The 27,833-nt window shown below is 46.5% G+C and overlaps 1 protein-coding gene across 1 annotated transcript; it reads right to left on the bottom strand.

Moving 5' to 3' along the window:
• Positions 1-419: 419 nt before the first annotated feature.
• On the bottom strand, positions 420-27,833 carry POLH (DNA polymerase eta). Its single transcript, XM_089664503.1, has 11 exons — positions 27,678-27,833; positions 20,322-20,525; positions 16,138-16,272; positions 15,845-16,062; positions 12,429-12,598; positions 11,793-11,896; positions 8,477-8,596; positions 6,730-6,853; positions 6,401-6,466; positions 5,159-5,331; positions 420-1,309 (listed from the first exon to the last, which is right to left on the bottom strand). Exons 2-11 carry the CDS (start codon positions 20,456-20,458, stop codon positions 553-555), a joined length of 2,004 nt encoding a protein of 667 aa, XP_089520629.1. The 5' UTR covers positions 20,459-20,525; positions 27,678-27,833; the 3' UTR covers positions 420-552.

Raw genomic sequence — 27,833 nt, forward strand, 5'->3', positions numbered from 1 at the left:
CCAGTCTCACCAGATTTATAGTGAGATTCGTTGATGACACTTCAGTGCTGATCACTGTTCTCCTTGCTGGAGAGGAAGCTGTACCTGAGGACCTGCAGTGCAAGGATCTCCCTGCTTCATCCACTCAGTGGATCTGTGCTTCCTTCATCCCCACTATTACCCCACCCATTATCAAATCACCAGTCACTGGGGGCAGCTCTGACATGAGGAACAAAAGCTCTGCTCCTCTATCAAGATGGCCACCTCCACCCAGAAAGCAAGGCAGTAATCATTTACAGTCACAGCCTACAAGCAATACTGGTTACATACTTTGTGCTCTGCCAGGAAATACTGGAGACTAGTACAGTGCTCTTTGCATTCTGTTTTCTAGGTCCAGTTTCCACAGTTCAGGTCCTATTTTAAAAATAAGTTACATCATCTGACAACTTCAGAAAATAAAAATATTAATGGTCGCAGAGGTTTTCCATATCTTTACATAGAAGCTTCTGGTGGTAATAGATCCCTATGCAGCAATCTGGTACATCAGCAAAAGACCTACAGAGAAGGCAGGACCTAAGGAGCTTTTTTGAAGAAGGTATCTAACGTCCTGCTACCTTCACTCCGGGCACGTTTTGCACTCGGAGTTGGGTGGTCCTTAGCTTTGTTTTTAGGCCTGGCTTGAGGGGTCATGGTGGGTCTAGCTAGAGCAGTGCTAGAACTAGGAGTGGAGAAAGAGTCTTGTAATTCTTGGGCAAAGTGAAAATCCATGTGTTCTGGGATGTCCCACACCAGGATCTGCTGATGACACTTTTCACAGCTTAGCATGTCTTCCTCAGGCTTTCCTAGTTTCTCCTCTCCAGGGCCCATGGAAGATGAAATACATTTATTAGACAACTGATCCTCATAGGAGGCCCCTCCATCCTGGACACTACTCAGAGGTTCAGATTTCTCCAGGTCCATTGTAAGCTGTTGGTGAGATTTGGACTCAAAAAAGGATCTCCGGACAGACATCATGCCATTCACATTGTCTGTCTTATCGTCTGAATTCTGGGTGGAAACACTTGGAAGAGAGGCCTCCTCTGGGATGTTCTTCCTCTTCTCCACCGCTCTCTGGAACATCATCTGGATGGTACTGGGAGTTCTGTTCTCCGATTCTTGGCGCTCTTTCTGTGGAGTTTTAGGGCTATTTGGCGGCTTCTGCGTGAGGCAGCCTGGAGCCCTCTGGGTACTGGCTGTATCTTTGGTGAGAAAGCTGGCGATTCCACTTCCAGATGATGCGGTCTCTGCAAATTTACTGGCTGAGAGTGCCAGCAGATTGAGCGCTGGAGACCTGTAGGAAAAACAGGGATGAATCATTTTATGTGATGCACGAAGCAGAAGAGCTATAAAACATTTATTTGAAATACTTTTTATACAGATTTAAAGAGTAACTTCACTTTTGTTAGAAAAAAAAAATAATTATGGTATTTTTTGTTTACCAAAAACTACCAGTATATTTATTGGTTTGCTTGAAAATTATAGTATCTACAAACAATGGTATATACTGTATACTGGAATTATTTTTTATACTAGTAATAGTGGTAATCCGTGGGATATGTGAAAGTATGGTGAGCATTCTAACACTAAACGGAATCTGGATGGAACTGCCACTGACATCGCCAGTGACATGAATACAGTGATCAGTGCTAATAAAAAGCACTGACACTGTACTAATGGAACTGGGCAGGAAGGGGTTTACCTCTGGGGCAATCAAAGGGTTAAGTGTGTGTTAGGTATTGATTTGACTATGTGCTTTGTGGTGTTTTACTAGGGGGTGTTCTGGTTTTTATCTTCCCGCTTTTCAGAGAGATAAAAAGCAGCAAGTCCCCGCTGACAGGAGAGAGCTCTGTGTTGTTTACACTCTCGTATCAGCTGGTCCACCGATTGCCGAGTCCCGGTCAAGAATCGCTGGCCAAAACCCAGTGATTGACATCTACAGGAGCCAATGACAGCGCAGATAGGAAGGCACGCGCCCCCTACCCGGAAATGCAGAATCATGCACATATACACACACATGATTCTGCGCAGAGTGGCCACCCTGTAGCAGTAAAACTGCTACAGGTCAGTCAGCAAATGGGTAATAACATTCAATTACAATATGACTTGATTCACAATTGTATATACACCATTTTTCCCCGCAACAAAAGCAGAGTTACCATTTTTTACCAGCTCATTTTCACGAAAATACTGACCTCCCACCATTCAGCCTCTAATCCATTATGCACTTTTTTTCTCACCTTGTGATGCATAATACAGAGGTTAAACAAAAAAAAAAAAAACACTACATGATTTGTAGGTGTGAAAGTGACGCCATGTTTCGCGTTGAAAACGGAAGTGATGAGACACATAGCTAACAGGTGGGAAGCCTCACTTTCGCCACGTCCTGTGAAGACTGAGATTGAGTTCTGCAATCACTTTTGCAGCAGTTGTTTTCTTATTCCGGGTCACAATCCTGCGCAATGTCCTTTTGTCTCTTTTCCTCAGTTGACCATATCCACCCTGCTTATGCTGATCAGAGACCGTTTTCCCAGAAACTGTATATGCCGCCATAACTTTTGATACTGTACCTCGTGTCACGGCAAATAAGTTGGCAACTTTAGTCAGAGAGGCTCCAGCTAAGCGGCACCAACAATTTGTCCTCTTTGAAACTCAGTAAGCTCTGACATGACTCTGTATTACTAGCGCACACAGTGAATGATGAAAGTGACAATTACTCGGTCATGCAACACTGTTCCCAGATGAAATTTTCATCATAGAGCTTTCTTTTGGTGGTATTTAAATCACCACTGGGTTTTTTGTTGCTAAATGAAGATTAAAAACAAAAAAACCCCCAAAATACAAAAACAAAAAACACAACACATTTTTCTTAGTTTCGGTAATAACATTTTGCAAAGAAGTAATTTTTCTTCTTCACTGATCTGCACTGAGGAGGCTACACTGATGATCTGTACCCTGATTATCAATGCTGCCACATCAGTGCAGCCAAAATGTTCCCTGTCAGAATTGCCAGTTACCGGCTCTCCGCTTATAGAATGGCGTGTATGCCACCACGGCATTCGATGCGAATGCCGCGGGCCTGTATTCACATATCAACAGCACAGTACCACATGGACTTCGTATGGCCAGGCGCCGGGCAGTGCGAACTCCGTGTGTAGGCTCATGTATATCTTACAAGCCACTACCGACCTGAACTGTATCTGGATGGATGTGTTTTAATAAAGATCGTATCGGGCCCATTCAGATACAGACTGGCACTGTTTAATCTAGGGGATGCTTGTACAGACAATGTACATACTACTAGGAGCTGATAGCATGTAAAGGATGGGAAGCTTGCTCTCCAAAGAGAGCTTATGGGGGAGGGGAGGACTGGTTTAACTGGTTTTCAGTATAGATAAGAGGAAATGCTACACTCCAAACAGGATGTACATTCTCATGTATGGACACTCCCTATACATTGTTCTGTGGGAGGGGATTGACCTGACCCCGTGTGGGGGGGGGGGGGGGCATGTGTGTGCTTTTAATAAAACAAGAGTCTGGGGTTAGAACCAGAGACAGAGTGAATTCAACCTCCAACCTGAGAGTATCATCTGATTATTCCTGGGTCACGGAAGCTCCATTTTCCCCACATCTCAACAGAGCTAAACCAGTTGGAGGCACAGGAATCATAGAGCTAAGCTACAGTCGCGGTAAGTGGAGGGCGCAATACGGCTGCAGTAAAGTTCGCACAGCTTTACGGGGGATTGCTGCGCATCCAACTGCGGGTACTCACGGTAAGGAAAAATTTGTTGAAAGCGAATTTCCAAGACAGACTCAGCTGTCACAGAGCGTGCACAATGTGCGCCTCTGTCTTTTGGCTATAGCGCGGTCGGCAAGTGGTTAATCTAACTATGCATATTTTTAAGTATCTGAACCTGTTCCGATATCAGCCTTGTGTAACGCTGGTAGCACCTCATCAGTATAGTGATGCTCTTTCACTGTTCAATGAGTAGGAACAACCTAAAGTGATTAACTACAGTTGAGAGAATTGTAACCAGGAACACGACTATGCTATCTGACAGCTCCTTGGATTATAAGGCTGGCTAAGAAGGCATACACATTGGCAGTAAAATAGTCCCCATATCTGTACTTAGCTGTTGGGTTAGGGTTGACTGTTTAGCTGTGCAAGACTGTTGTTCAGCAGTAATGAAAGCAGCAAATTTGATATAAAAGCGACATTGTTTCTCCCTGTGATAGCAAAGGGAACCCCACCAGGAAGCTAGTTATAAATGCAAGTCCATCCAAACAAACAGGTACATATACATGCATGTTCATATCACCTGCGTGATTAAATATTGAACATAAACTCAGTGCTTTATCATCCTCATCATCCAACTGATCAGTCAGCACAGTGGCTAAGGCTCCATTCACACTTGTGTGACTCCAAAGTCGTGCGTTTTCCATTGCAACTTTGGATGGGTACGACTTGGATGAAACTTTGAATGTTGACCTTTGGATTTGATTGGTACATCAATAACATTAGGATGCAACTTTTGACAGATCGCTTTGCAGTCTATGACACTCAAGCCGCATCAAAGTAATGTAGGGACACTTTAACTTGCATAGATTGAACGGCTTTTATTAAAATACATGGGTTGCAACTTGTCATGCGACTCTATGGGGTTGATATAACAAAACTTGAAAGTGCAAAATCTGGTGCAGTTCTGCATAGAGACCAATCAGGTTTTGTCAAAGCTTAACTGAACAATCTGAAGTTAGAAACTGATTGGCTACCATGCACAGCTGCACCAGATTTTGCACTCTCCAGTTTTAGTAAATCAAACCTATTATGTTCATACAATCATCCCCATGTCTGATGGGCAACTCAGTATTGAACCCTACGGACTAAGACTGGGATGCCATTACAGTTCATATGCGTGGAAAGGCCGGTAGCCCAATACTTTTGGCAATATAGTGTAGAGGATATCCTACCCTCTTTGATACTAAACCAAAGCTGAAGTCCTAACTTTCTGAAAGGTGTACAACCCAAAGAGGAAAAAGCATGTTCTTCTGCTTTCTATTTAGGGTCTATATTATTAGGGGAGGGCTAATATATGTTGTGTCCCCAATGATTGTTCAGACGTATGTAAAGGCACCCACTCACCATGCAGCTTGGTGGCTTCCGGCCACATTGAAACTTTTCAGGAGCGCAAAGGCATCACTGCTGATCTTCTGTGCTTCATAGCGGGCAAGGGCACAGCAGCGGGACACACTGCTCCATCCAGGGTCTCCCTGCCGGTGTGTGCCCACTGTCAGTAGTTTGGCCACTCTGTGATTCTACAGAGGAGAAATTTATGGAAGTGAATGCAGGAGATGCAAGTATCCAAGACAATCAATTGACACTATGACATTGCCTCCTTACAGGTTTTCTTCCCCCCTCCCCCCCCACCGAGTAACTAAAAGATTGTCTGCTGACATCTTTAAGGACTTCAACCAGCGTTTTCTAAATGTTCTCAATGCACTATAAAAAGGTATTAAGAAATCCCTTAACCAGCATGCTACACCCTCTAGCCCTCCCTTTTCAGGCCATTTTGCAGTGCTTTGATAGTTTGACTGACAATTACTCGGTCAATCAACACTGCACTCAAATGAATTTTACATAAATATTTTGAGACATAGCTTTATTTGAGTGGTATGTAACCACTTGCAAACCGCCCATGGGCGGCACGTGCAAGCACAATGACGTCCATGTACATCTACAACATATTATATATATATATATATATATATATATATACATATATATATATACATATACACACACACATACATATATATACATACACACACATACATATATATATACATACACACACATACATATATATACATACACACACACACACACACATACACACACACACATACACACACACAAATAAATATATGTGTATGTATACACACTGCATGTTGAAATATATGTTAAGATAACTTTTTTATATGTTAAAAAAAAAAATCTGAAGCATATATTTAAAAATATATATTTTTCTAAATATATTCTTCAGATATTTTTTAACATATAGAAAAAGTCATTTTAACATATATTGTTAGATATATTTGTAAATTCATTCCAAAAATGTAGATTTGTTTTTTTAAAGACATATTTGCAATGTATTTTGAAAAATATTTTTCATATATTTTGTAATAAAAACGCATTTGAACAGGCAGAGTATATATATATATATATATATATATATTTTTTTTTTTTAATTTAATTTAAATATTTATTGAAATATACTGAATACGGCCAAAATTGTAGCATTTCAAATATACGGCAATATATTTGGGAAGAATATTTTTAAAATATATTTTTCTTCCATATGGGGTGGCACTGGCAGGTACTTACATTGTCCCTGTCCTTCTTTAGCCTGTCCTCCAACTCCAGAGACAGCTGTAAGAGCCAGTGCTGCACCTGCCGGAAACAAAACTCCATCAGACAGGGCTAAAGTATCTGAAACGAAATCTGTTTTGGAAGAATAACAGAAAAAAACAAATAGCTGCTATGTGGAAACCATCAACAGTTATTGCTGCTTAGTAGACTGTTGGAGAACATAGTATAAAGAGATCTTAAATAAAAGTGCACAGATAATGGTAAATATTGAGGGGGCGGTGTAAGGTTGCCTGCATAAGTCACTGAGCTGTGGTTTCCTGGTCGTTTCTCTGTGGTTACTCCACCTGGTCTCGAGTACACAGCGCTGTCTTTCCAGGAAACGTCTTGCTGCAACCAATCGATTTGGGTAGCTGTCTGGGTTTCACCGGCTCATCTTCAATTCCACGGCACAGATTGTAGAGCCATGATCTAAGAGGACAGGAAATACAACAGAATTGGTCATAACACAAAACATCGGGCTGAGAAACCTGTGTTAGTAGCTGCCATTTTCTGTATTTCAATGTGTTTAATAAAGGTTTTCAACAGTACATAACATTTTGTTTCATATATGTTGCAGTTACAAAAAGAACGAAGAACATATAGAAAAACAAAAATAAACATTCCTGACGTATAGGGAGAGGAGTGCATTATACAAATATTGACAACAGTTTTGTTCTTAGAAAACGCACCTTGTGAACAGGTCAAACAGCACATCATATAGCAAATGCCAGGAATCCACTAATGCAGGGGTAGGCAACCTGCAGCTCTCCAGCTGTTGCAAGACTACAAGTTCCATCATGCCTCTGCAAGTCATAGCTGTAACTGTCAGTTTAGTAATGTTGCAATGCCTCATGGGAAATGTAGTTCCACAACAGCTAGAGAGCCGCAGGTTGCCCACCCCTGCACTAAAGCAATCAGCTGCCATTTTCTGACTCTGAGGAAGAGGTACAACCTCGAAACACGTCAGCCACCAGCTATCAAGAGGTTCACAGTCCCCCACCAGACCACCCTCAGGGGATTCTGGACCACACTGCATCCTTTGCGACATGCTTTCCATTTGATCTGATTTTATTTCTCTTGTATTTTACGATTTATAAATAAATCTCATTTTTAAAAGGTAATGCACTAGGACCGTGCACCTTCTTTTTGTTTCTTATACAAAGTTCTCTTTGGATTTCCCTGGTCCGTTGAGGGCAGCAAGGCTTGCATTCCTTTCTTACTCATGTGGGGATATTGACATTGTGGGGTCCGCTGTCCAGCGCAGGAGCACGTGCATTTGGTTGCTTTATTCTTCTTGCCATTTTCTGACACCTGATGCACAAAGTAGTTCCGGCTCATTGAACTTCCCTGTTCTACTGTGAGTGATATACCTGGCCCAGCAGTCTGAAGACTGCCGCTTTCATTGGCAATGTCGTCGCTTCATAGCAAAGTGGAGAAAGAAGACTAAAGAACTTTGTAACGGAACCGACCCCGACTGCACTTGGGTACTTCCGTTAGAATACCGCTTCCCCGTCCGAACACCGACAACAGACACCACAGCCGACCATACAAGACTAGATGACACCAGTCTTGAAGTAAACCAGGAGGTAGACTAGTTTATTTGAACACAGATACAAGATATATACACTCAGGGGACAATCCCCCCCTCCTTGCATAATGACACAGGGTGGGGCAATCTACATTTAGTAACAAGAGACACACAGGTAATCAAACTTTACACCAGCACACAGTCCCATCAGGAGGGAGGGCTGCTGGAGACACCCCCCCACTAAGCTAATACACAAAAAACGCATACATCCCATAATGGTTTGCTCCCAAGCAAGACAAACAATAGAATAATTGGATGCAACCACATGGCATTAAACAATCAACAACCCTCCCCCCCACCCCAATATTAGGACAGATCACCCTGTACCCCTAACAGGCACAGGGTGACTTACACATAAGAGGGATATGGGGAGCTGAGACAGGGGTCTCCCCACCTCAAAGTGAGCGGGGTTCCATGCCCCCCCCCCCAAAGTGACTCCCGTCACAAACTTACATTCCACTTACCCAGTTTTATCACCAAAGTGGCTCTGGAGATGCGATTCACTGAACTGGGTCAGCTGACCCATATACTCCACGCCTAGGATCTCTTTGATAGATGTCCCAAGTTTACCTCCAAGATGGCGTCTGATAAAGTAAAAAAGGTGCAGCATGATGAACAGATCAAGAGAGCTCAGGAGGAACAACACTGAGATGGGCCAACAGACCGGATACTGGTGCCTGATAATTTATACCCTCCTCATGTAAACATTGGCTAAAGTCAGGTAAATGCGCAAAACTAAAGGAACCCATGCTGGTAATAAAATTCCCCCCTTAGCATAGAGGAGATGTCCAACACAAAGACATTAGAAAAGAACTGAGGCATGCTGAAAGCGGGACGGATTATATGGGGGTCTTTGCAGTATTTTTGCCAGTATCCAATCACCTGAAGGTACCAGTCAGTCTCTGAATCTGCCTATACTGTATGAGCAAAAGAGTTGGATGGCTCAACGTTGATGGGAAGAAGTTATATGGCTCACATGCTGCAGTTCTATAGCCCTCATCAGCCAGGGTTCCTCCAGAGGCTACTAGGGGTTCCCTGACCTGTGTCTGATTGACTTCCCATCCGATTGTCCCTGCATGTTTCTGGGTGCAATGCCACTTGGCAGATCTTTTTAGCTATTGGTAAGGATAGCATTCTAAAAGATTCCATATATTAACAGCGCTGCCCTCATCACATATGTCCTATTAAGTAACATATTGCAGCAGCGGAGTACGTTCCACTGGCCGGATGGGATGTCACCGGAAGTCCCCCAACTAACGCGTTTTGTCCCTCACACAGGGAGTCTTCAGAATCTCATGAAGGCGCTCTGTGGGAGGGGTCATATGTGTTAGACGGGGACTTCCAGTGATGTCACATGCGGCTGGCGGATCGCATGCTGCCACAGTGTTTCTGCATTTTGTGCCTTTCTTATCTATAATCTTGTAAGTGTAACCAGTTTTTAATGACCTTTAATTAAAAAAGAAGGCAGTATTACACTATGTAGATCTCTTTGTGAGCCTCTTTACATACAATGAACATACATCTCTGAATCTTGCGGTTGACTGGAGGAGCAACGGAGAGAGGAGCCCAGATTTAGATTTGATCCATTCAAAAGCTTCTTGACTCTTGTTGTTTTAAGGGATTTATAGTGTTACTAAACCCAGGACCCTGTATTCACCATCCGGTCTCCCCGGACCCCGCATTCACCATATCCGGTCTCCCCGGACCCCGCATTCACTACATCCGGTCTCCCCGGACCCCGCATTCACTACATCCGCTCTCCCCGGACCCCGCATTCACTACATCCGCTCTCCCCGGACCCCGCATTCACTACATCCGCTCTCCCCGGACCCCGCATTCACTACATCCGCTCTCCCCGGACCCCGCATTCACTACATCCGCTCTCCCCGGACCCCGCATTCACTACATCCGCTCTCCCCGGACCCCGCATTCACTACATCCGCTCTCCCCGGACCCCGCATTCACTACATCCGCTCTCCCCGGACCCCGCATTCACTACATCCGCTCTCCCCGGACCCCGCATTCACTACATCCGCTCTCCCCGGACCCCGCATTCACTACATCCGCTCTCCCCGGACCCCGCATTCACTACATCCGCTCTCCGCGGACCCCGCATTCACTACATCCGATCTCCCCGGACCCCGCATTCACTACATCCGGTCTCCCCGGACCCCGCATTCACTACATCCGGTCTCCCCGGACCCCGCATTCACTACATCCGGTCTCCCCGGACCCCGCATTCAATACATCCGGTCTCCCCGGACCCCGCATTCACTACATCCGGTCTCCCCGGACCCCGCATTCACTACATCCGGTCTCCCCGGACCCCGCATTCACTACATCCGGTCTCCCCGGACCCCGCATTCACTACATCCGGTCTCCCCGGACCCCGCATTCACTACATCCGGTCTCCCCGGACCCCGCATTCACTACATCCGGTCTCCCCGGACCCCGCATTCACTACATCCGGTCTCCCCGGACCCCGCATTCACTACATCCGCTCTCCCCGGACCCCGCATTCACTACATCCGCTCTCCCCGGACCCCGCATTCACTATATCCGCTCTCCCCGGACCCCGCATTCACTATATCCGCTCTCCCCGGACCCCGCATTCACTATATCCGCTCTCCCCGGACCCCGCATTCACTATATCCGCTCTCCCCGGACCCCGCATTCACTATATCCGCTCTCCCCGGACCCCGCATTCACTATATCCGCTCTCCCCGGACCCCGCATTCACTATATCCGGTCCCCCACAGTACACAGAATATGGAAATGCAATTATTTTAGTGAACTGCTAAATGCTTTTTCTCATCAGCAGTATATAGCAGTCTTGTGACTTCTATCGGCGTCCAGCAGAGCACTGGTTAAAGCTTGTAGGAGATTTATTTCTCCTCCAGGAGGATGCAGAACCCCTGACCTCTGTCTGGACAGTGCTGCTTGGCCCTGTGCTGATCACATGCACTCTCCCAAGAAAAAAAAACCAAACCTCTCTAGCAATACACATAGTCTGAGCATGTGCAGAGTGTCTCCACAAGATATGTCTTACCAAGAGATAAGAGGGGGACACTGGAAGAGGAAGAGGAGGATCAGAGAAGACAGGATCAAACAGCATTTTTACACAGTGTGGAGGATTAACCCCTTAGGTTCCACAGTGAGTATAACAAGCATGCTTTACTGTATATACAGACTGATTGTACTGTTGTGGGTTTAGTAACGCTTTAATATTCACTAACCATAGCATGGGTATACAATATTCAATGCAAGGATAGCATTCTAAATACTGCTGTGTGGGGGTACCCTTCCCATTGACAACAACTCTAAAGAGATATTCTCCACACAAACTCTGATGAATTAAATTTAGCAGGGGGGTTCAGACCTGAACATTTCAAGGATTCCTCTGGGGTAAAACAAGATTGAGAATGGCTGGCCGATATGATTGCTCTGTCTGTACATCACTGTTTGTTGAGGTATTTGTAGAAAACTAGCAGGCAGAGTTTGTGCTTTTAGGCTCCATTCATCCTTGTGTGACGCAGAAGTTGCATGAGTTAGAGTGTACCTTTGATGCATCTTCGTACCAGAGAGTATAAAGTCGGATCAAAGTAGTACAGCAACCTTTTCAAAGCCGCATTGATTTGAACAGGTGCCACTGAAAACAATGGGCTGCAACTTCTCATGCGACTTTAGGTGTCCAAAGTTGCATGACAACTGCACAGGTGTTCATGGAGCCCTACAGTTACGAATTCTGATTCCCATCTCCTCCCTGCACCCCACACTTACACCTTTCCAATAGGCAGCTGATCGAATAGTTCCGGTACAGAGTTCTGAGAGAGGATCGTTTGGCGGTTTGGTTTATTAAATCCACAAGCCAACTTTGCCAGAACCTAGACGATGTCAGGAGAGAGGAAGAGGGAGAGTAAAATAAAACAGCTGATACAAAAGGCATCCAAACACAAGAAACTCCATTCCCTAAGCAGATCATTCATCCCGCAATATAGCCACAACCGCTCTGTTCTCACCAAGGCCTCATTTGCTTGTCATATACAACATGCGCTTGGACCTTTTCTTCTCATTGTCATATACAACATGCGCTTGGACCTTTTCTTCTCATTGTCATATACAACATGCGCTTGGACCTTTTCTTCTCATTGTCATATACAACATGCGCTTGGACCTTTTCTTCTCATTGTCATATACAACATGCGCTTGGACCTTTTCTTCTCATTGTCATATACAACACCCAAGCCTCAACTATTTTATACATCATCTGCAAAAATCTAAAACTAGTTTGAAACAGATATAAAAGTTGTACACATACTTTGTACTCCATTTTAACATAAAATCAAGTGACAAACATTCAGCACAAAGAGAAAAATGCCTCCACTGCCAAAGTAGTGCGGCCCTTCTGATGGTCACCTTGTTGTAAGAAATCCCAGCAGAGCATTGAAAGGTGGTCTCTTGTTCAACCGCCGCCCTCATCTCCTCTACGATGATGGCTCCAACAGTCAGATTCAGCTCAGGACTACACGGGGTCCCCAGGGGGAGGGACTTCAGCCACTGCTTCACCCCCAGACAGCGCAGCTCCTCTGTCAGGCAACACAGCCAATTAGCAAAAATCACTGCATATTTATAATAATAATAAATAATAATAATAATAATAATAATACCCTCTCGTCATACAGGGGCCGATTTACAAAAACTGGTGCAGCTTTGCATGGTAGCTGTGTAAAGTCACACTAAAAACGTGAGTTTTTCAGCTTTTTTGCATTAGCGTTTAGCAGGGTTTTTTTAATGGTAGTCCAAAAATGCCGGTTTGCAGTGTTTTATCGCGTTTTTCAGCATTAGAGCGTTTTTACAGCTAAAAAACTCCTAGAATCCCACTAGTCCTGGGTTTTTTTCCAGCCAAAAAAATGTTGATTCCAGTCTGTGTGTGCATTGACACCTAGGAGAACACGCCGGGGATGGACACCTAGGAGAACACGCCGGGGATGGACACCTAGGAGAACACGCCGGGGATGGACACCTAGGAGAACACGCCGGGGATGGACACCTAGGAGAACACGCCGGGGATGGACACCTAGGAGAACACGCCGGGGATGGACACCTAGGAGAACACGCCGGGGATGGACACCTAGGAGAACACGCCGGGGATGGACACCTAGGAGAACACGCCGGGGATGGACACCTAGGAGAACACGCCGGGGATGGACACCTAGGAGAACACGCCGGGGATGGACACCTAGGAGAACACGCCGGGGATGGACACCTAGGAGAACACGCCGGGGATGGACACCTAGGAGAACACGCCGGGGATGGACACCTAGGAGAACACGCCGGGGATGGACACCTAGGAGAACACGCCGGGGATGGACACCTAGGAGAACACGCCGGGGATGGACACCTAGGAGAACACGCCGGGGATGGACACCTAGGAGAACACGCCGGGGATGGACACCTAGGAGAACACGCCGGGGATGGACACCTAGGAGAACACGCCGGGGATGGACACCTAGGAGAACACGCCGGGGATGGACACCTAGGAGAACACGCCGGGGATGGACACCTAGGAGAACACGCCGGGGATGGACACCTAGGAGAACACGCCGGGGATGGACACATAGGAGAACATGCCGGGGATGGACACATAGGAGAACATGCCGGGGATGGACACATAGGATAACACGCTGGGGATGGACACATAGGAGAACATGCTGGGGGGTTTACTGGCTGTAGAAAAAAACGTCAAAAGCCAAAAACAGCCGCTGTAAAAACGTCTAGTGTGCATGAGGACTCGGGCTCCATGCACACGGGGCGTTTCGATAACACTGGTAACGTCAGCTGTGTAAAGTCACCTTAAAAATGTGGCTCAAATTGCACCGCATCCACACCAAAAAGGTGCAAGACCCTTTTTTTGGTCACTAGAATCGGATTGCATGGGTATTCACACTCATGCGATCCTATTCTGCACATCGCAGATTTTGGGGCGTTGTTAACATACACACAGCAGTTCACATGAACGGGGTGCGATTGTGATGCGATGCGGAATTCCAACAGAAACCGCTGCGAATTCCGCATCATTTTGAACCCGGGCTCAATATTCTGGACTAAAGTTCCACTTTAAAATAACCTTTTAAAGCCGGTCGCACACATATATGCGGCCCTGTTACAACAACTTACTGAGCACACTCCCAGCACGATAGCCAGCAGTGATCAGTAGCTCCCAATGCATACTTGCAATCAGGAGCTTTCTGATCACGTTACCGCTGTAACAGCCAAACAGCGGTCCTATGACCTGAAGGCCCGCCTCCCGGCTTTTAGAGCTCTTAAAGGGCCCGGATGCGGTCGGCACCAAAGGGTTAAAGTGGATGTAAACTCTTACATACACCCAGTGATGTGATTAACCTCCGGTGATGCACAGAGATGAAATAAATCCCCCTACATAAATAGTACCCGTTTATCTGTAGTCCTCTCTACATCCATTCAAGGTCCAGAATTTATAAAGCTTGTCTGAGAGTTCTGAAATTACACTCTGCAGAGCTTAGTGAGAAGAGCTCCGAGAGCCAATTGGAGAGAAGGTACACACCCTCCCCACACAGCTCACTGGAACAGAGCTGAGGCTGTCAATCTGCTGGAGCTCCCTCCCCTGTCATCAGGAAAACCTGTCAGAAGTGACTTGTGCTGATAGCAGAGAAAGGAAGCAGTAGACAGAAATGACACTCGGTGCTCTGAACTGAGACCAGTTCATACTATAGAGGGAAATGCTTTGCTCATATTTCATGTTTGAGGTTTACAACCACTTTAAAAAAAATAAAAAGCTAATGAAGCCACCACAACGGAGGACTGCCAAGGTGCAATTTATTACATTTTTGCATTTAGGTTTAGGCACGCCTGTATTAAAAAGTCTATGGGAATGCAAAATCTGCTTGCAGACAGTCCAATGAAGATCAGAGGTGGTCAGCTGCACCCATCAATGGATTCTGAATGACCTCAGAAGCGTCTCATACTGGTTTCACGGACACAAGTCCATAGGCCATCAACACAGGCTATGAGGCCTGGCTCTCTAAGAAAATATTTTAATTTAGTAATACATTTAATGCCAAGAAAAATGATCTTTGGGCAGGAGTCTGAATACAGCAGCAGGTGGCAGAAGAATCGTGCAGCCAATCATGGCATTGCGCCCAGGAAGTGCAAGTAGGAAGACTCGACATATTTATAGCCCTTAGAAGACCAGCGCACAGAGGCGTCCCTAGGGTTGGTGTCACCCGGTGCAGTAACACTTGGTGACAACCCCTCCGACGATCCCCGCAGAATGTATCAGATCTGTGGATTCAGCATAATTGATCGGACTCCGATCCATTATGCTCAATCCGCAGATCCGATCCATTCTGTGGGGATCATTGGCTTTCTTTACAACTTACTTTTTCTTGGACCGGGATCGGTGTCACCCCGTATAGGTTGCATGACGACGATCCTGAGGGGATACGGGGTGACACCGGACCCGCTCCAAGAAAAGGTAAGTTGTAAAGAAAGCCGACGATCCCCGCAGGATGGATCGTTCCATCCTCCGGGGATCGTTGGCTTGCTTTACAACTTACCCTTTTGTGGAGCGGGTCCGGTGTCACCCGGTGTGGTCGGTGTCACCCAGTGCGGACCGCACCCCCCTCGGGATGCCACTGTCAGCACACAAAGAAGAATCATCTATATTCACAAAAAGGATATCGATACGTAATAAAAATAACTAAAACATCCAGCAGGTCATTGCATAATTTGATGAATGGTCACTAGAGGCAATTACTAGGAATCGGGATATATAGAGCAAAGAACACAGTCACCTTTGGTGAGGCTCTCCTCTGACGTTGGGCTCAGCTGAGGATAGCCCTGGACATAGGAACTTCTCAGCATATCCTCCGATACAGGTTGGCCCTCCATGTCCTTTAATCGTTTCTGTATGGCTTCAGTCAGGTCTACGTAAGCCTCGTCAATGCTGGCTCTTTCAACCACGGCAAACCGGGACATGACCTCCATCACTTCCACACTGGCCTCCCGATACCTGCAAGGATGGAGAATGTAACTGCGTTCCCATTCCCGACACATCTTCCCAACACATTCCCCCAGTTATACTCACTTTGTCAGATCGGCTTTCCCATGAGCCTCGCTGACACGGGCAAGCTGCAGGTCAGCGCAAAGCTTCTTAGCGTCATTAGCAAACATGTTTCGGGTCACCCCAAAAGCCCGGGCTTCATAACTGACCGCTATAATCCTGTGCAGACAGATCACAGTGTCACCAACATCAAAAGATAATGAAACGTTCAAACTGGCAAAAGAACAGCATGAATGGAAGCCAGGAATAAAAGTCACAAGAAATCCCTCACTTGGATGACCACACATCTCCTTCTACACCAGAGAAAGCCGCTTCACAGGTCTGGGGGTTTGAAATCCCCGCGGCTTTCTTTCTCTCCTTGCAGGGATGACAGCATGGGCTTGAGGGCTTCTGATTAGTCAGCACTGTGGCAGTGCTGACCAATCAAAAGCCGTCTAGCCCGTACTGTCATCCCTGCACTGAAAGGAGAGAAAGCCGCAGGGATTTTAAATCCCCAGCTTTTCCTTCTGTGACAGCATGGGTTCGGTGCAGGGACATTTCCTGCACCGCTCCTGTGTGACAAGTCTGGGTTCACACAGGAACAGTGTGGAAACCTCACAGAAATCGCATTCCTGTTCAAATTGCATGCTATTCTTTGTGGTGCAATTTACATCTATACATTTTATATGGACGCAAATCACAGCGCAAAGTATCAGTTTCAGGTATCGGAAGCATTTTCATCAATACTCATGAAAATACTAAGTATCGGTGCATCCCTAGTGGCAATGCTATTCCAGCTGGTCCTCATCTTCAGGAGGTGCCACTGAGCATGCTCGATTTTGCCCCAGGAAGGAAGCGGTGCTCTGTTCTGTGCCCAAGTGTCATATAAAAGGACACATCCTCAGAATCCTCCAATATGTGCATGTTCAATCCTGCTAGCCTCTGGGTGTTGCAGACATTAGCTGTGCAATCTGTTCCAGAAGTAGTTTCCATAAGAGTGCAGTCAAGCAACTGATCAGCAGATTGGACATGTGAAGTCTGCAGCACCCGCTGGCCAGCAGGGGGGACGTTTATATAAAACTTAGTCATTTATGAGAGAGGGGAAAAAAAAACAAAAAACCCCCACACACTTGCAACTTGGTCAGGACAGCACAAAACGATCCACTTGGTGCAGAGCAGATAAACGGACAATTCCTAATCTCCACTGCACACAAGAACAGTCCAAACTGCAGCACCTTGTAAATTCATTTGAAGAGTTACAAATGCTTTAGTAGACCAATTTTTTAGACCCATTAACAGCATTCATTAGATACATGAAATGAAACAAATTCAGCGGTATTCTTTATAATACATACAGCGCAGGGGCGGACTGACAACTCATGGGGCCCCCGGGCAATAGGGGATCATGGGGCCCGAGTCCTTGCCCAAACTCAAAAAAGCTTATGAAAAAAAAGGTACCAGGGGCATCTCATGGGGCCCCCTACTGACCCCGGGCCCCCGAGTTTCCAAATGGTCAGTCCACCCCTGATACAGCGGGTAAAATAAGTATTGAACGCGTCACCATTTTTCTCAGTAAATATATTTCTAAAAGGTGCTATTAACATGAAATTGTCCCCACATGTCGGTAACAACACATGCAATCCATACATACAAAGAAACCAAAACAAATAAGTTCAGAAATGAAGTTATGTGTAATAAAATGGAATGACGCAGGGAAAAAGTATTGAACACGCTAACTGAAATGTATTTAATACGTTGTACAAAAACCTTTGCTGGTAATGACAGCTTCAAGACGCCTCCTGTATGGAGAAACTAGTTGCATGCATTGCTCAGGTGTGATTTTGGCCGTTCTTCCACACAGTCTTCAAATCTTGAAGGTTCCGGGGGCCTCTTCTATGAACTCTGATCTTTAGTTCTTTCCATAGATTTTCTATTGGATTCAAGTCAGGTGATTGGCTGGACCATACTAGCAGCTTTATTTTCTCTCTTTGAAACCAATTGAGAGTTTCCTCGGCTTTGGGTCTTTGTCTTTGCTGAAATGTCCGTCCCCGTTTCATCTTCATCATCCTGGTAGATGGCAGCAGATTTTTATCAAGAATGTCTTGGTCCATTTTTTCCATTCATCCTTCCTTTAATGACATGTTTGCCAGTACCATATGCTGAAAAACAGCCCCACTCCATGATGTTCCCACCGCCATGCTTCACTGTTGGTTTGGTGTTTTTGGGGTGATGTGATTTGACCTCCAAACATGGTGTGTATTATGGCATCCATAGAGTTCCATTTTGGTCTCATCTCACCAGACTATATTTTTCAAGTATTTCACAGGCTAGTCTGAATGTTGTGCAGCAAACTTTATATGAGCTTCAACATGCTTTTTCTTCAGTAATGGAGTCTTGCGTGGTGACGTGCATACAGGCCAGGACGGGTGAGTGCACTACTTATTGTTTTCTTCAAAACAATTGTACCAGCTAATTCCAGGTCATTCTGAAGCTCTCCACAAGTGGTCCTTGGCTCTTGGACAACTCTTCTGATCATTCTTTTCACTCATCTGTCAGAAATCTTGAGAGGAGCACCTGGTCGTGGCCGGTTTATGGAGAAATGATGTTCTTTGCACTTCCGGATTATGGCCTCAATAGCGCTCACTGGAATGTTTAGAAGTTTAGAAATCCTTCAGTAACCAATGTCATCAGTATGTTTGCAACAATAAGGATGTGAAGGTCTTGAGAGAGCTCTTTGCTTTCACCCATCATGAGATGTTTCTTGTGTGACACCTTGGTAATTGGACACCTTTTTATAGGCCATCAGTTGAGACTGAACCTGCTGATATTAGTTTGCACTGACAAGCGGTAGGATTGCTTTCTAATTACTGATAGATTTCAGCTGGTGTCTTGGTTTTCCATGCCTTTTTGCACCTCCCTTTCTTCAGGTGTTCAATGCTTTTTCCCGGTGCCATTCCATTTTATTACACATAACTTAAATTTCTTAACTTGTTTGTTTTGGATTCTTTGTATGTATGGATTGCATGGGTTGCTACCGACGTGAAAATGTCATGTCAATAGCACCTTTAGAAATATATTTACTGAGAAAAATGGTGACGTGTTCAGTATTTATTTTACCCGCCGTATTATTCAGACCGGAAAGCAACATCTGAATTCTCTTACATAAGTCCTTATTCAATCTAATTATCCAACTTCTCATAAAAGAGACACAAAAATATCACAGACCATTCCACATTTTACCTGTACTAAAGAAAAATAAATCACTTCAGAATTAAAGTAGTACAGCCAAAACGCTTTTGGCTGTACTTCTCCTATGGATGGATAACAGAAGTGCAGTCAGTTCTGCACTCCCGTGACCAGTCTTCGGCTGACAACAGGCTGAAGTCTGCAATCGGCTGACGTCACTCAGTCGGTCCAGGCTGGGTAAAGATCCCGACTTTAAAGTCGGGATCCACCCAGTTGTCCGGAGAGGCATCTGACTCAGCCTCTCCCTCCCCCTCTGCAGCACAGTGCTCCAGTGACTGACAGTCATCACTCTCTGCTCAGAGCAGCAGGGAGAACTGAGCAATCAGCAGTTTTCGATCGCACATTTCTCACCCTTATAGCTGGCCGGGGACGGATGCAGCATCAGACCGATGCTGCATCCACCTAGAGAAGTATGATTTAGTATGACCCCGACGAGGGGTCCGAAACGGTTGCACCCGACGAGGGGTCCGAAACGGTTGCACCCGACGAGGGGTCCGAAACGCTTGTACTAAAGGTTTAGTTTTTTGTAGCTCTTCAGAATGGACTATCCTTTGTACTTTATATACAAGTATATGTGCTGGTTGGTAGGCTTCCTATTTACAGCCTTTGTATGCCAACTTGGGTACACGTTCTAGGGGCTGCTGACCCCTCCTGTAGAAAATATAGACAAATTGTTTCTTTTAAAAAAAAAAAAATGTTAATTTTGGAAAACAACAGACTGAGAAAAAGCAAAAATGGCTCCTCCCCGTATGGGTGGTACACCCTGCACAGGAGGTGCGAGCCAATTTGTGATCCTCGGAGGTGGGACATTCTGGTTCATCTCCATATTAGATTTTCCACTGGAGACAGAAGTTCCATGTATGGCAGGGATACATCAAGACCCCAAAATTACCCTCTGGCAGAAGACAGAGCTCCACCAGGACATTGAGCTTCCGCACACATTGCCGTCTGCTCCCAAAACACTGAACATGGCCACCCCTTACCCTCCTCCCTTCCAGGTCTTGTACTGCACCACAGCCACTGGCTTCTTCTTTAGCTCCGGCCGCAACCTCTGCTCTACCTGGACATAGAAACAATCCATATCTATGAGAGCGATCACATGATCCTGACCAGAATCCATAGTGCTGCCGGGGGGGGGGGGAACGAAGAGATGAGGCTGCTCAGAACAGATCTGTCCACACACTTATCTGTGAGGGGAAAAATGAGAGAACATCAGATTGCATGTATTATATATGAAAATACAGATCTAGATAGCAAAGAGAACCTGTCAAAGAGGCATCTTATTTACAATGAGAAAAGAGGTCTCTGCTGCACTCATTGACAAGGATATCGTGTGTGCGCGTGTCTGTGTGTGCGCGTGTCTGCGTGTGCGCGTGTCTGCGTGTGCGGGCGTGTCAGAACAAGGGCTTAGTAATCAGCATGACAACCTTGAAGTACTGGGGTCCTAAATCTGAATCTTAACCAGGACACTGTCTGCATGGAGTTTGCATGTTCTCCCTGTGCCTTTTTAGGTTTCCTCTTTCACTCCAAAAAAACATGCTAGCAGGTTAATCAGCTCCTAGACCAACAAACTTAGTATTCCATACAATATAATGGAGGCCGTCCTGTGTCCTCGGTAACACCGGCAGTATTATATACACAATATAATGGAGGCCGTCCCGTGTCCTCGGTAACACCGGCAGTATTCCATACAATATAATGGAGGCCGTCCCGTGTCCTCGGTAACACCGGCAGTATTGTATACAATATAATGGAGGCCGTCCCGTGTCCTCGGTAACACCGGCAGTATTATATACACAATATAATGGAGGCCGTCCCGTGTCCTCGGTAACACCGGCAGTATTGTATACAATATAATGGAGGCTGTCCCGTGTCCTCGGTAACAACAGCAGTATTGTATACAATATAATGGAGGCTGTCCCGTGTCCTCGGTAACAACAGCAGTATTGTATACAATATAATGGAGGCCGTCCCGTGTCCTCGGTAACACCGGCAGTATTGTATACAATATAATGGAGGCCGTCCCGTGTCCTTGGTAACAACAGCAGTATTGTATACAATATAATGGAGGCTGTCCCGTGTCCTCGGTAACACCGGCAGTATTGTATACAATATAATGGAGGCCGTCCCGTGTCCTCGGTAACACCGGCAGTATTCCATACAATATAATGAAGACAGTCCCGTGTCCTCGGTAACACCGGCAGTATTATATACACAATATAATGGAGGCCGTCCCGTGTCCTCGGTAACACCAGCAGTATTGTATACAATATAATGGAGGCTGTCCCGTGTCCTCGGTAACACCGGCAGTATTCCATACAATATAATGAAGACAGTCCCGTGTCCTCGGTAACACCGGCAGTATTCCATACAATATAATGGAGGCCGTCCCGTGTCCTCGGTAACACCGGCAGTATTCCATACAATATAATGAAGACAGTCCCGTGTCCTCGGTAACACCGGCAGTATTATATACACAATATAATGGAGGCCGTCCCGTGTCCTCGGTAACACCAGCAGTATTGTATACAATATAATGGAGGCTGTCCCGTGTCCTCGGTAACACCGGCAGTATTGTATACAATATAATGGAGGCCGTCCCGTGTCCTCGGTAACACCGGCAGTATTGTATACAATATAATGGAGGCTGTCCCGTGTCCTCGGTAACACCGGCAGTATTGTATACAATATAATGGAGGCTGTCCCGTGTCCTCGGTAACACCGGCAGTATTCCATACAATATAATGGAGGCCGTCCCGTGTCCTCGGTAACACCGGCAGTATTGTATACAATATAATGGAGGCCGTCCCGTGTCCTCGGTAACACCGGCAGTATTGTATACAATATAATGGAGGCTGTCCCGTGTCCTCGGTAACACCGGCAGTATTGTATACAATATAATGGCATTTTTTGCTGGCTGATAGCTAAAGAGAGTGGGAAATTTAAGTGGAAAGTGAAAAAGTTTTACTTTTGGCTGCTGGTGCTTGTAGTTGTTTTATTTTCTTCTTTGGGTCCTGCTAGTTTTCCAAGGCTGAGAGCTGCTCTCCAAGACTTAGACTAGGAGGGAATATTGGCATTGATGAACACAACACAGAAATGGGAGTTCTTCAAAAAGACTGTATGTGACCACACTGCAAAATATATTCCCATGGGCAACAAGTTTAAAAGGCTAAAAATCAAACCTATGTGGCTTACGGCCAAAGTTAAAAAAGCTAAAGATAATAAGAAAAGAGCTTTGATTAGATATAAAAATGAAGGAACACGATCATCGATTACACATTACAAAGAATAGAACAGAATATGCAAAAAGGAAATAAAGGCGCAAAAATTGAAAACGAACGACAGATTGCAAAATATCTTTTGCAGGACCGACCCCCAAAAATTCATCACATATATTAATAGTAAAAGGTTCAGTCCCAGCATGTAGGCCCTTTACAGAATCATCTAGAGGGGGTGACTGGGGACAAAGAAGGCAAATGTATGAAATCTCTTCTTCAGCTCTCTGTATACAAAGGAGCATGGGGGGGCTCTTGTCCATAATGGGGGGTGGTACTGACACAGCTCCAGATGATCCACATTGGCTCACAACTGATATGATGCAGAAATATTTAGACAGAATAAAGGTGAATAAAGCCCCTGGACCAGATGACATACACCCACGGGGGCCTTAAAGAATTGAGCTCTGTCATTTCACAGCCATTGTTTCTAATTTTTAGGGACACTTTAATGACTGGCATAGTACCACTGGACTGGCGTAAGGCCAATGTGGGGCCAATATTTAAAAAGGGGTCAAAATCTTTACCAAGTAATTATGCACCTGTTAGTGTAACTTCTCTAGTTGGGAAGATAATGGAGAGTTTAATAAAAGATCACAGAGAGGAGTTCTTGCTGGAAAAAATATTTTAAGCAACAGACATCATGGAGTCATGAAAGACAGAAGTTGTCACACAAATCTGATTTCTTTTTATGAGGAGGTGAGCAAAACCTTAGACAGAGGGGTGGCGGTGGACGTGGTATACTTGGACAGAGGGGTGGCGATGGACGTGGTATACTTGGACAGAGGGGTGGCGGGGGACGTGGTATACTTGGACAGAGGGGTGGCGGTGGACGTGGCATACTTGGACAGAGGGGTGGCGGTGGACGTGGTATACTTGGACAGAGGGGAGGCGGTGGACGTGGTATACTTGGACAGAGGGGTGGCGGTGGACGTGGTATACTTGGACAGAGGGGTGGCGGTGGACGTGGTATACTTGGACAGAGGGGTGGCGGTGGGCGTGGTATACTTGGACAGAGGGGTGGCGGTGGACGTGGTATACTTGGACAGAGGGGTGGCGGTGGACGTGGTATACTTGGACAGAGGGGTGGCGGTGGACGTGGTATACTTGGACAGAGGGGTGGCGGTGGACGTGGTATACTTGGACAGAGGGGTGGCGGTGGACGTGGTATACTTGGACAGAGGGGTGGCGGTGGACGTGGTATACTTGGACAGAGGGGTGGCGGTGGACGTGGTATACTTGGACAGAGGGGTGGCGGCGGACGTGGTATACTTGGACAGAGGGGTGGCGGCGGACGTGGTATACTTGGACAGAGGGGTGGCGGCGGACGTGGTATACTTGGACAGAGGGGTGGCGGCGGACGTGGTATACTTGGACAGAGGGGTGGCGGCGGACGCGGTATACTTGGACAGAGGGGTGGCGGCGGACGCGGTATACTTGGACAGAGGGGTGGCGGCGGACGCGGTATACTTGGACAGAGGGGTGGCGGCGGACGCGGTATACTTGGACAGAGGGGTGGCGGCGGACGTGGTATACTTGGACAGAGGGGTGGCGGCGGACGTGGTATACTTGGACAGAGGGGTGGCGGCGGACGTGGTATACTTGGACAGAGGGGTGGCGGCGGACGTGGTATACTTGGACAGAGGGGTGGCGGCGGACGTGGTATACTTGGACAGAGGGGTGGCGGTGGACGTGGTATATTTGGATTTTGCTAAAGCGTTTGACACAGTTCCCCACACAGAGCTAATGTGTAAGGTAAAGTCTACAGGCTGGAAAAATCTGTATGTAAATGGATAGAAAACTGGCTAATGGTATTCAGAGAGTAGTAGTTAATGATTCATACTCTGAATTGTCTCGGGGTGTCAGTGGGGTACCCCAAGGTTCAGTGTTATTAGTGGGGTACCCCAAGGTTCAGTGTTATCAGTGGGGTACCCCAAGGTTCAGTGTTATTAGTGGGGTACCCCAAGGTTCAGTGTTATCAGTGGGGTACACCAAGGTTCAGTGTTATCAGTGGGGTACCCCAAGGTTCAGTGTTATCAGTGGGGTACCCCAAGGTTCAGTGTTGTCAGTGGGGTACCCCAAGGTTCAGTGTTGGGCCCCTTACTTTTTAATATATTTATAGACAATATCGGGTCTGGGATTATAAATCCCATCTCAGTGGAGAGAGAGATCATTCTCCCCGATACAAATCATTAGTAACACCTCATCTGGAATATGCAGTTCAGTTTTGGGCACCAATTCACAATGTGTGTAGGTAGGGGGTCAGTAGCTGATGGACTGGGAGGAGGGGGGTGAGGTGGTCAGTATGTAGGTGGTTAGGTAGGTAAATAGCTGAAAACTCTCATCTCTCCTTGGATGGAAGAAGGGTGTAAGTAGTAGGCTGCTCCTCAGATGGATGGGGGGGGGGGGGGTAGGTGAACGCTTTGTCACCTCTCCTCAAATGGAAAGGGGGTATGTATATACTGTATGTAGTTGATTGGTAGGTGGGTGCTCTCTTACTTCTCAGGTGGTTCAATGGGAGGTCAGGTAGGTAGTAAGTTAGTGGGTTGGTATGTGGGCACTCTCAACTCTCCTCAGATGGAAAAGCGGTATTTAAGTAGGTGGCGGTAGGTAGTTGGTCAGTAGGTGGTCTTTCACCTCTCCTCAGATGAAAAGGGGGTAGGTACATATGTAGTTGGTTAGTAGGTGAGCGTTTTCTCAACTTTCCTCAGATGGACTGAAGAGAGGTCAGGTAGGTAGTAAGCTAGTTGGTCAGTAGGCACTCTCACACCATACCTAGGATGGAAAGGGTGTAAGTAGGTAGGTGGTTTGTCGGTAGGTGGCCACTCTCAACTCTCCTCAGATTGAGTGAAGAGAGGTCAGGTGGGTAGAGTTGGTGGGTACTCTATAAACTCTCCTCAAATAGAAAGCAGGTAAGAAGGTAGGTAGTCTGTAAGTGGTCTTCCACCTCTCCTCAGATGGAAGGGGGATCAGGTAGGTTGCAAGCTGGTCGGTAGATAGGTGTTCTTTCACCAAAAAGAGGGGGTTAGGTAGGTATTTGGATGCTCTCTCACACCACTCCTCAGATGTAGAGTCAGATAGGTAGTTGGTTGGTAGGTAGGCACTCTGTCACCTCTCATCAGACAGACCGAAGGGAAGTCAGGTAGGTGGTAAGCTAGTTGGCCAGTAGGTAGGAAGGTGCTCTCTCACCTCTCCTAGGATGGAAAGGGGATACGTAGGTGGGTGGGTGGTCAGTAGGTGGGCACTCTCTCACCTCTCTTCAGATGGAGTGAAGAGAGGTCAGGTAGGTGAAGTTGGTGGGTAGGTGGGCACTCTCTTAACGCTTCTCAAATAGAAAGCAGGTAAGAAGATAAGTAGTCTGTAAGTGGTCTCCTAGGTAGGCAAGTTAGTGAGTTGGTAGGTGGGCACTTTCTCACTGCTCAGATAGATTGAGGTCAAGTTAGGTGGTAAGCTAGTTGGCCAGTAGGTAGGTGCTCTCTCGCCTTTTCTAGGATGCAAAGGAGGTAAGTAGGTAGGTAGTTTGTCGGTAGGTGGCCACTCTCTCACCTCTCAACAGATGGAATGAAGGGAAGTCAGGTAGGTAGTAAGTTAGTTGGTCATTAGGTAGGTAGGTGCTCTCCTAGGACGGAAAGGGGGTACGTAGGTGGGTGGTTGGTCAGTACATGGGCACTCTCTAACAACTTTAAAGATGGACCGTAGGGAGGTCAGGTAGGTAGTAAGTTAGTGGGTTGGTACATGGGCACTCTCTCACCTCTAAGATGGACCGTAGAGAGGTCAGGTAGGTAGTAAGTTAGTGGGTCGGTATGTGGGCACTCTCTCACCTCTAAGATGGACCGTAGAGAGGTCAGGTAGGTAGTAAGTTAGTGGGTCGGTATGTGGGCACTCTCTCACCTCTTCTCAGATGGATTGAGGTCAGGTTAGGTCATAAGCTAGTTGGCCAGTAGGTAGGTAGGCATTCTCTCATTCCCTAGGATGGAAAAGGGGATAAGTAGGTAGGTAGTTTGTTGGTAGGTGACCACTCTCTCACCTCTCCTCAGATGGAGTGAAGAAAGGTCAGGTAGGTAGTGTTGGTGGGTACTCTCTCAACTCTCCTCAAATAGAAAGCAGGTAAGAAGGTAGGTAGTTAGTCTGCAAGTGGTCTCCCGCCTTTCTTCAGATGGAAGGGGGATCAGGTAGGTTGCAAGCTGGTCGGTAGATAGGTGTTCCTTCACCAGGTATTTGGATGCTCTCACCTCTCATCAGGTGTAGAGGTCAGATAGGTAGTTGGTCGGTAGGTAGGTGGGCACTCTCTCACCTCTCATCAGATGGACTGAAGGGAAGTCAGGTTAGGTGGTAAGTTAGTTGGCCAGTAGGTAGGTAGGCGCTCTCACCTTTCCTAGGACGGAAAGGAGGTAAGTAGGTAGGTGGTTGGTCAGTACGTTGGCACCCTCTCCACTCACCTCTGCTAAGATGGACTGTACGGAGGCCAGGTAGCTAGTAAGTCAGTAGGTGGGCACTCTCTCAACTCTCAGATGGACTGCAGGAAGGTCAGGTAGGTAGGCTGTAAGTTAGTTGGTAGGTGGGCGCTCGCTCCCCTCTTCTCAGACAGAAAGGGGGTAAGTAGGCAAGGCAGGTAGGTAGACGCGCTCTCAACTCTCAGATGGACTGCAGGAAGGTCAGGTAGGTAGGCTGTAAGTTAGTTGGTCGGTAGGTGGGCACTCTCTCAACTTTTCTCAGATGGACTGCAGGAAGGTCAGGTAGGTAGGTGGTAAGTTAGTTGGTCGGTAGGTGGGCGCTCGCTCCCCTCTTCTCAGACAGAAAGGGGGTAAGTAGGCAAGGCAGGTAGGTGGGCACGCTCTCACCTTTCCTCAGTTGCAATGAAGGCAGGTAGGCGGTAAGTTGGTAGGTAGGTGGGCACTCTCTCAACTTTTCTCAGATGGACTGCAGGAAGGTCAGGTAGGTAGATACTCTCTGACCTCTCCTAAGACAGAAAGGGGGTAAGCAGGTAGGTAGCTGGTTGGTAGGTGGACTCTCACTTCTCCTCAGATGGCAGGGGGGTAGGTAGGTATGTTGACACACACTCACCTCAGATGTAATAGGGATAAGGTGGGTAGGTGGACTCTCCCCCTCGCCTCAGGTAGGTAGATGGTCGGTAGGTGGACTCTCCTCAGGTAGATTTTGTTCGGTAAGTGCCCTCTCACATTCCCGCTTCCGACTTGACAGGATGATGACATCTGATCA

The sequence above is a fragment of the Staurois parvus genome, unplaced genomic scaffold (genome assembly GCF_062004578.1).
Source record: "Staurois parvus isolate SC_StPar_1 unplaced genomic scaffold, SC_StPar_1.0 ptg001925l, whole genome shotgun sequence".
NCBI lineage: Eukaryota > Metazoa > Chordata > Amphibia > Anura > Ranidae > Staurois > Staurois parvus.

Coding starts and splice junctions, on each gene's coding strand:
- POLH (XM_089664503.1), bottom strand. CDS start 20,458: ATGGATTCTGGTCAGGATCATGTGATCGCTCTCATAGATATGGATTGT. Junction 16,063..16,137: donor GGGAAAGCCGATCTGACAAA/GTGAGTATAACT, acceptor CCATCCTTGCAG/GTATCGGGAGGCCAGTGTGG. Junction 1,310..5,158: donor GGAAGCCACCAAGCTGCATG/GTGAGTGGGTGC, acceptor TTTTTCCTACAG/GTCTCCAGCGCTCAATCTGC.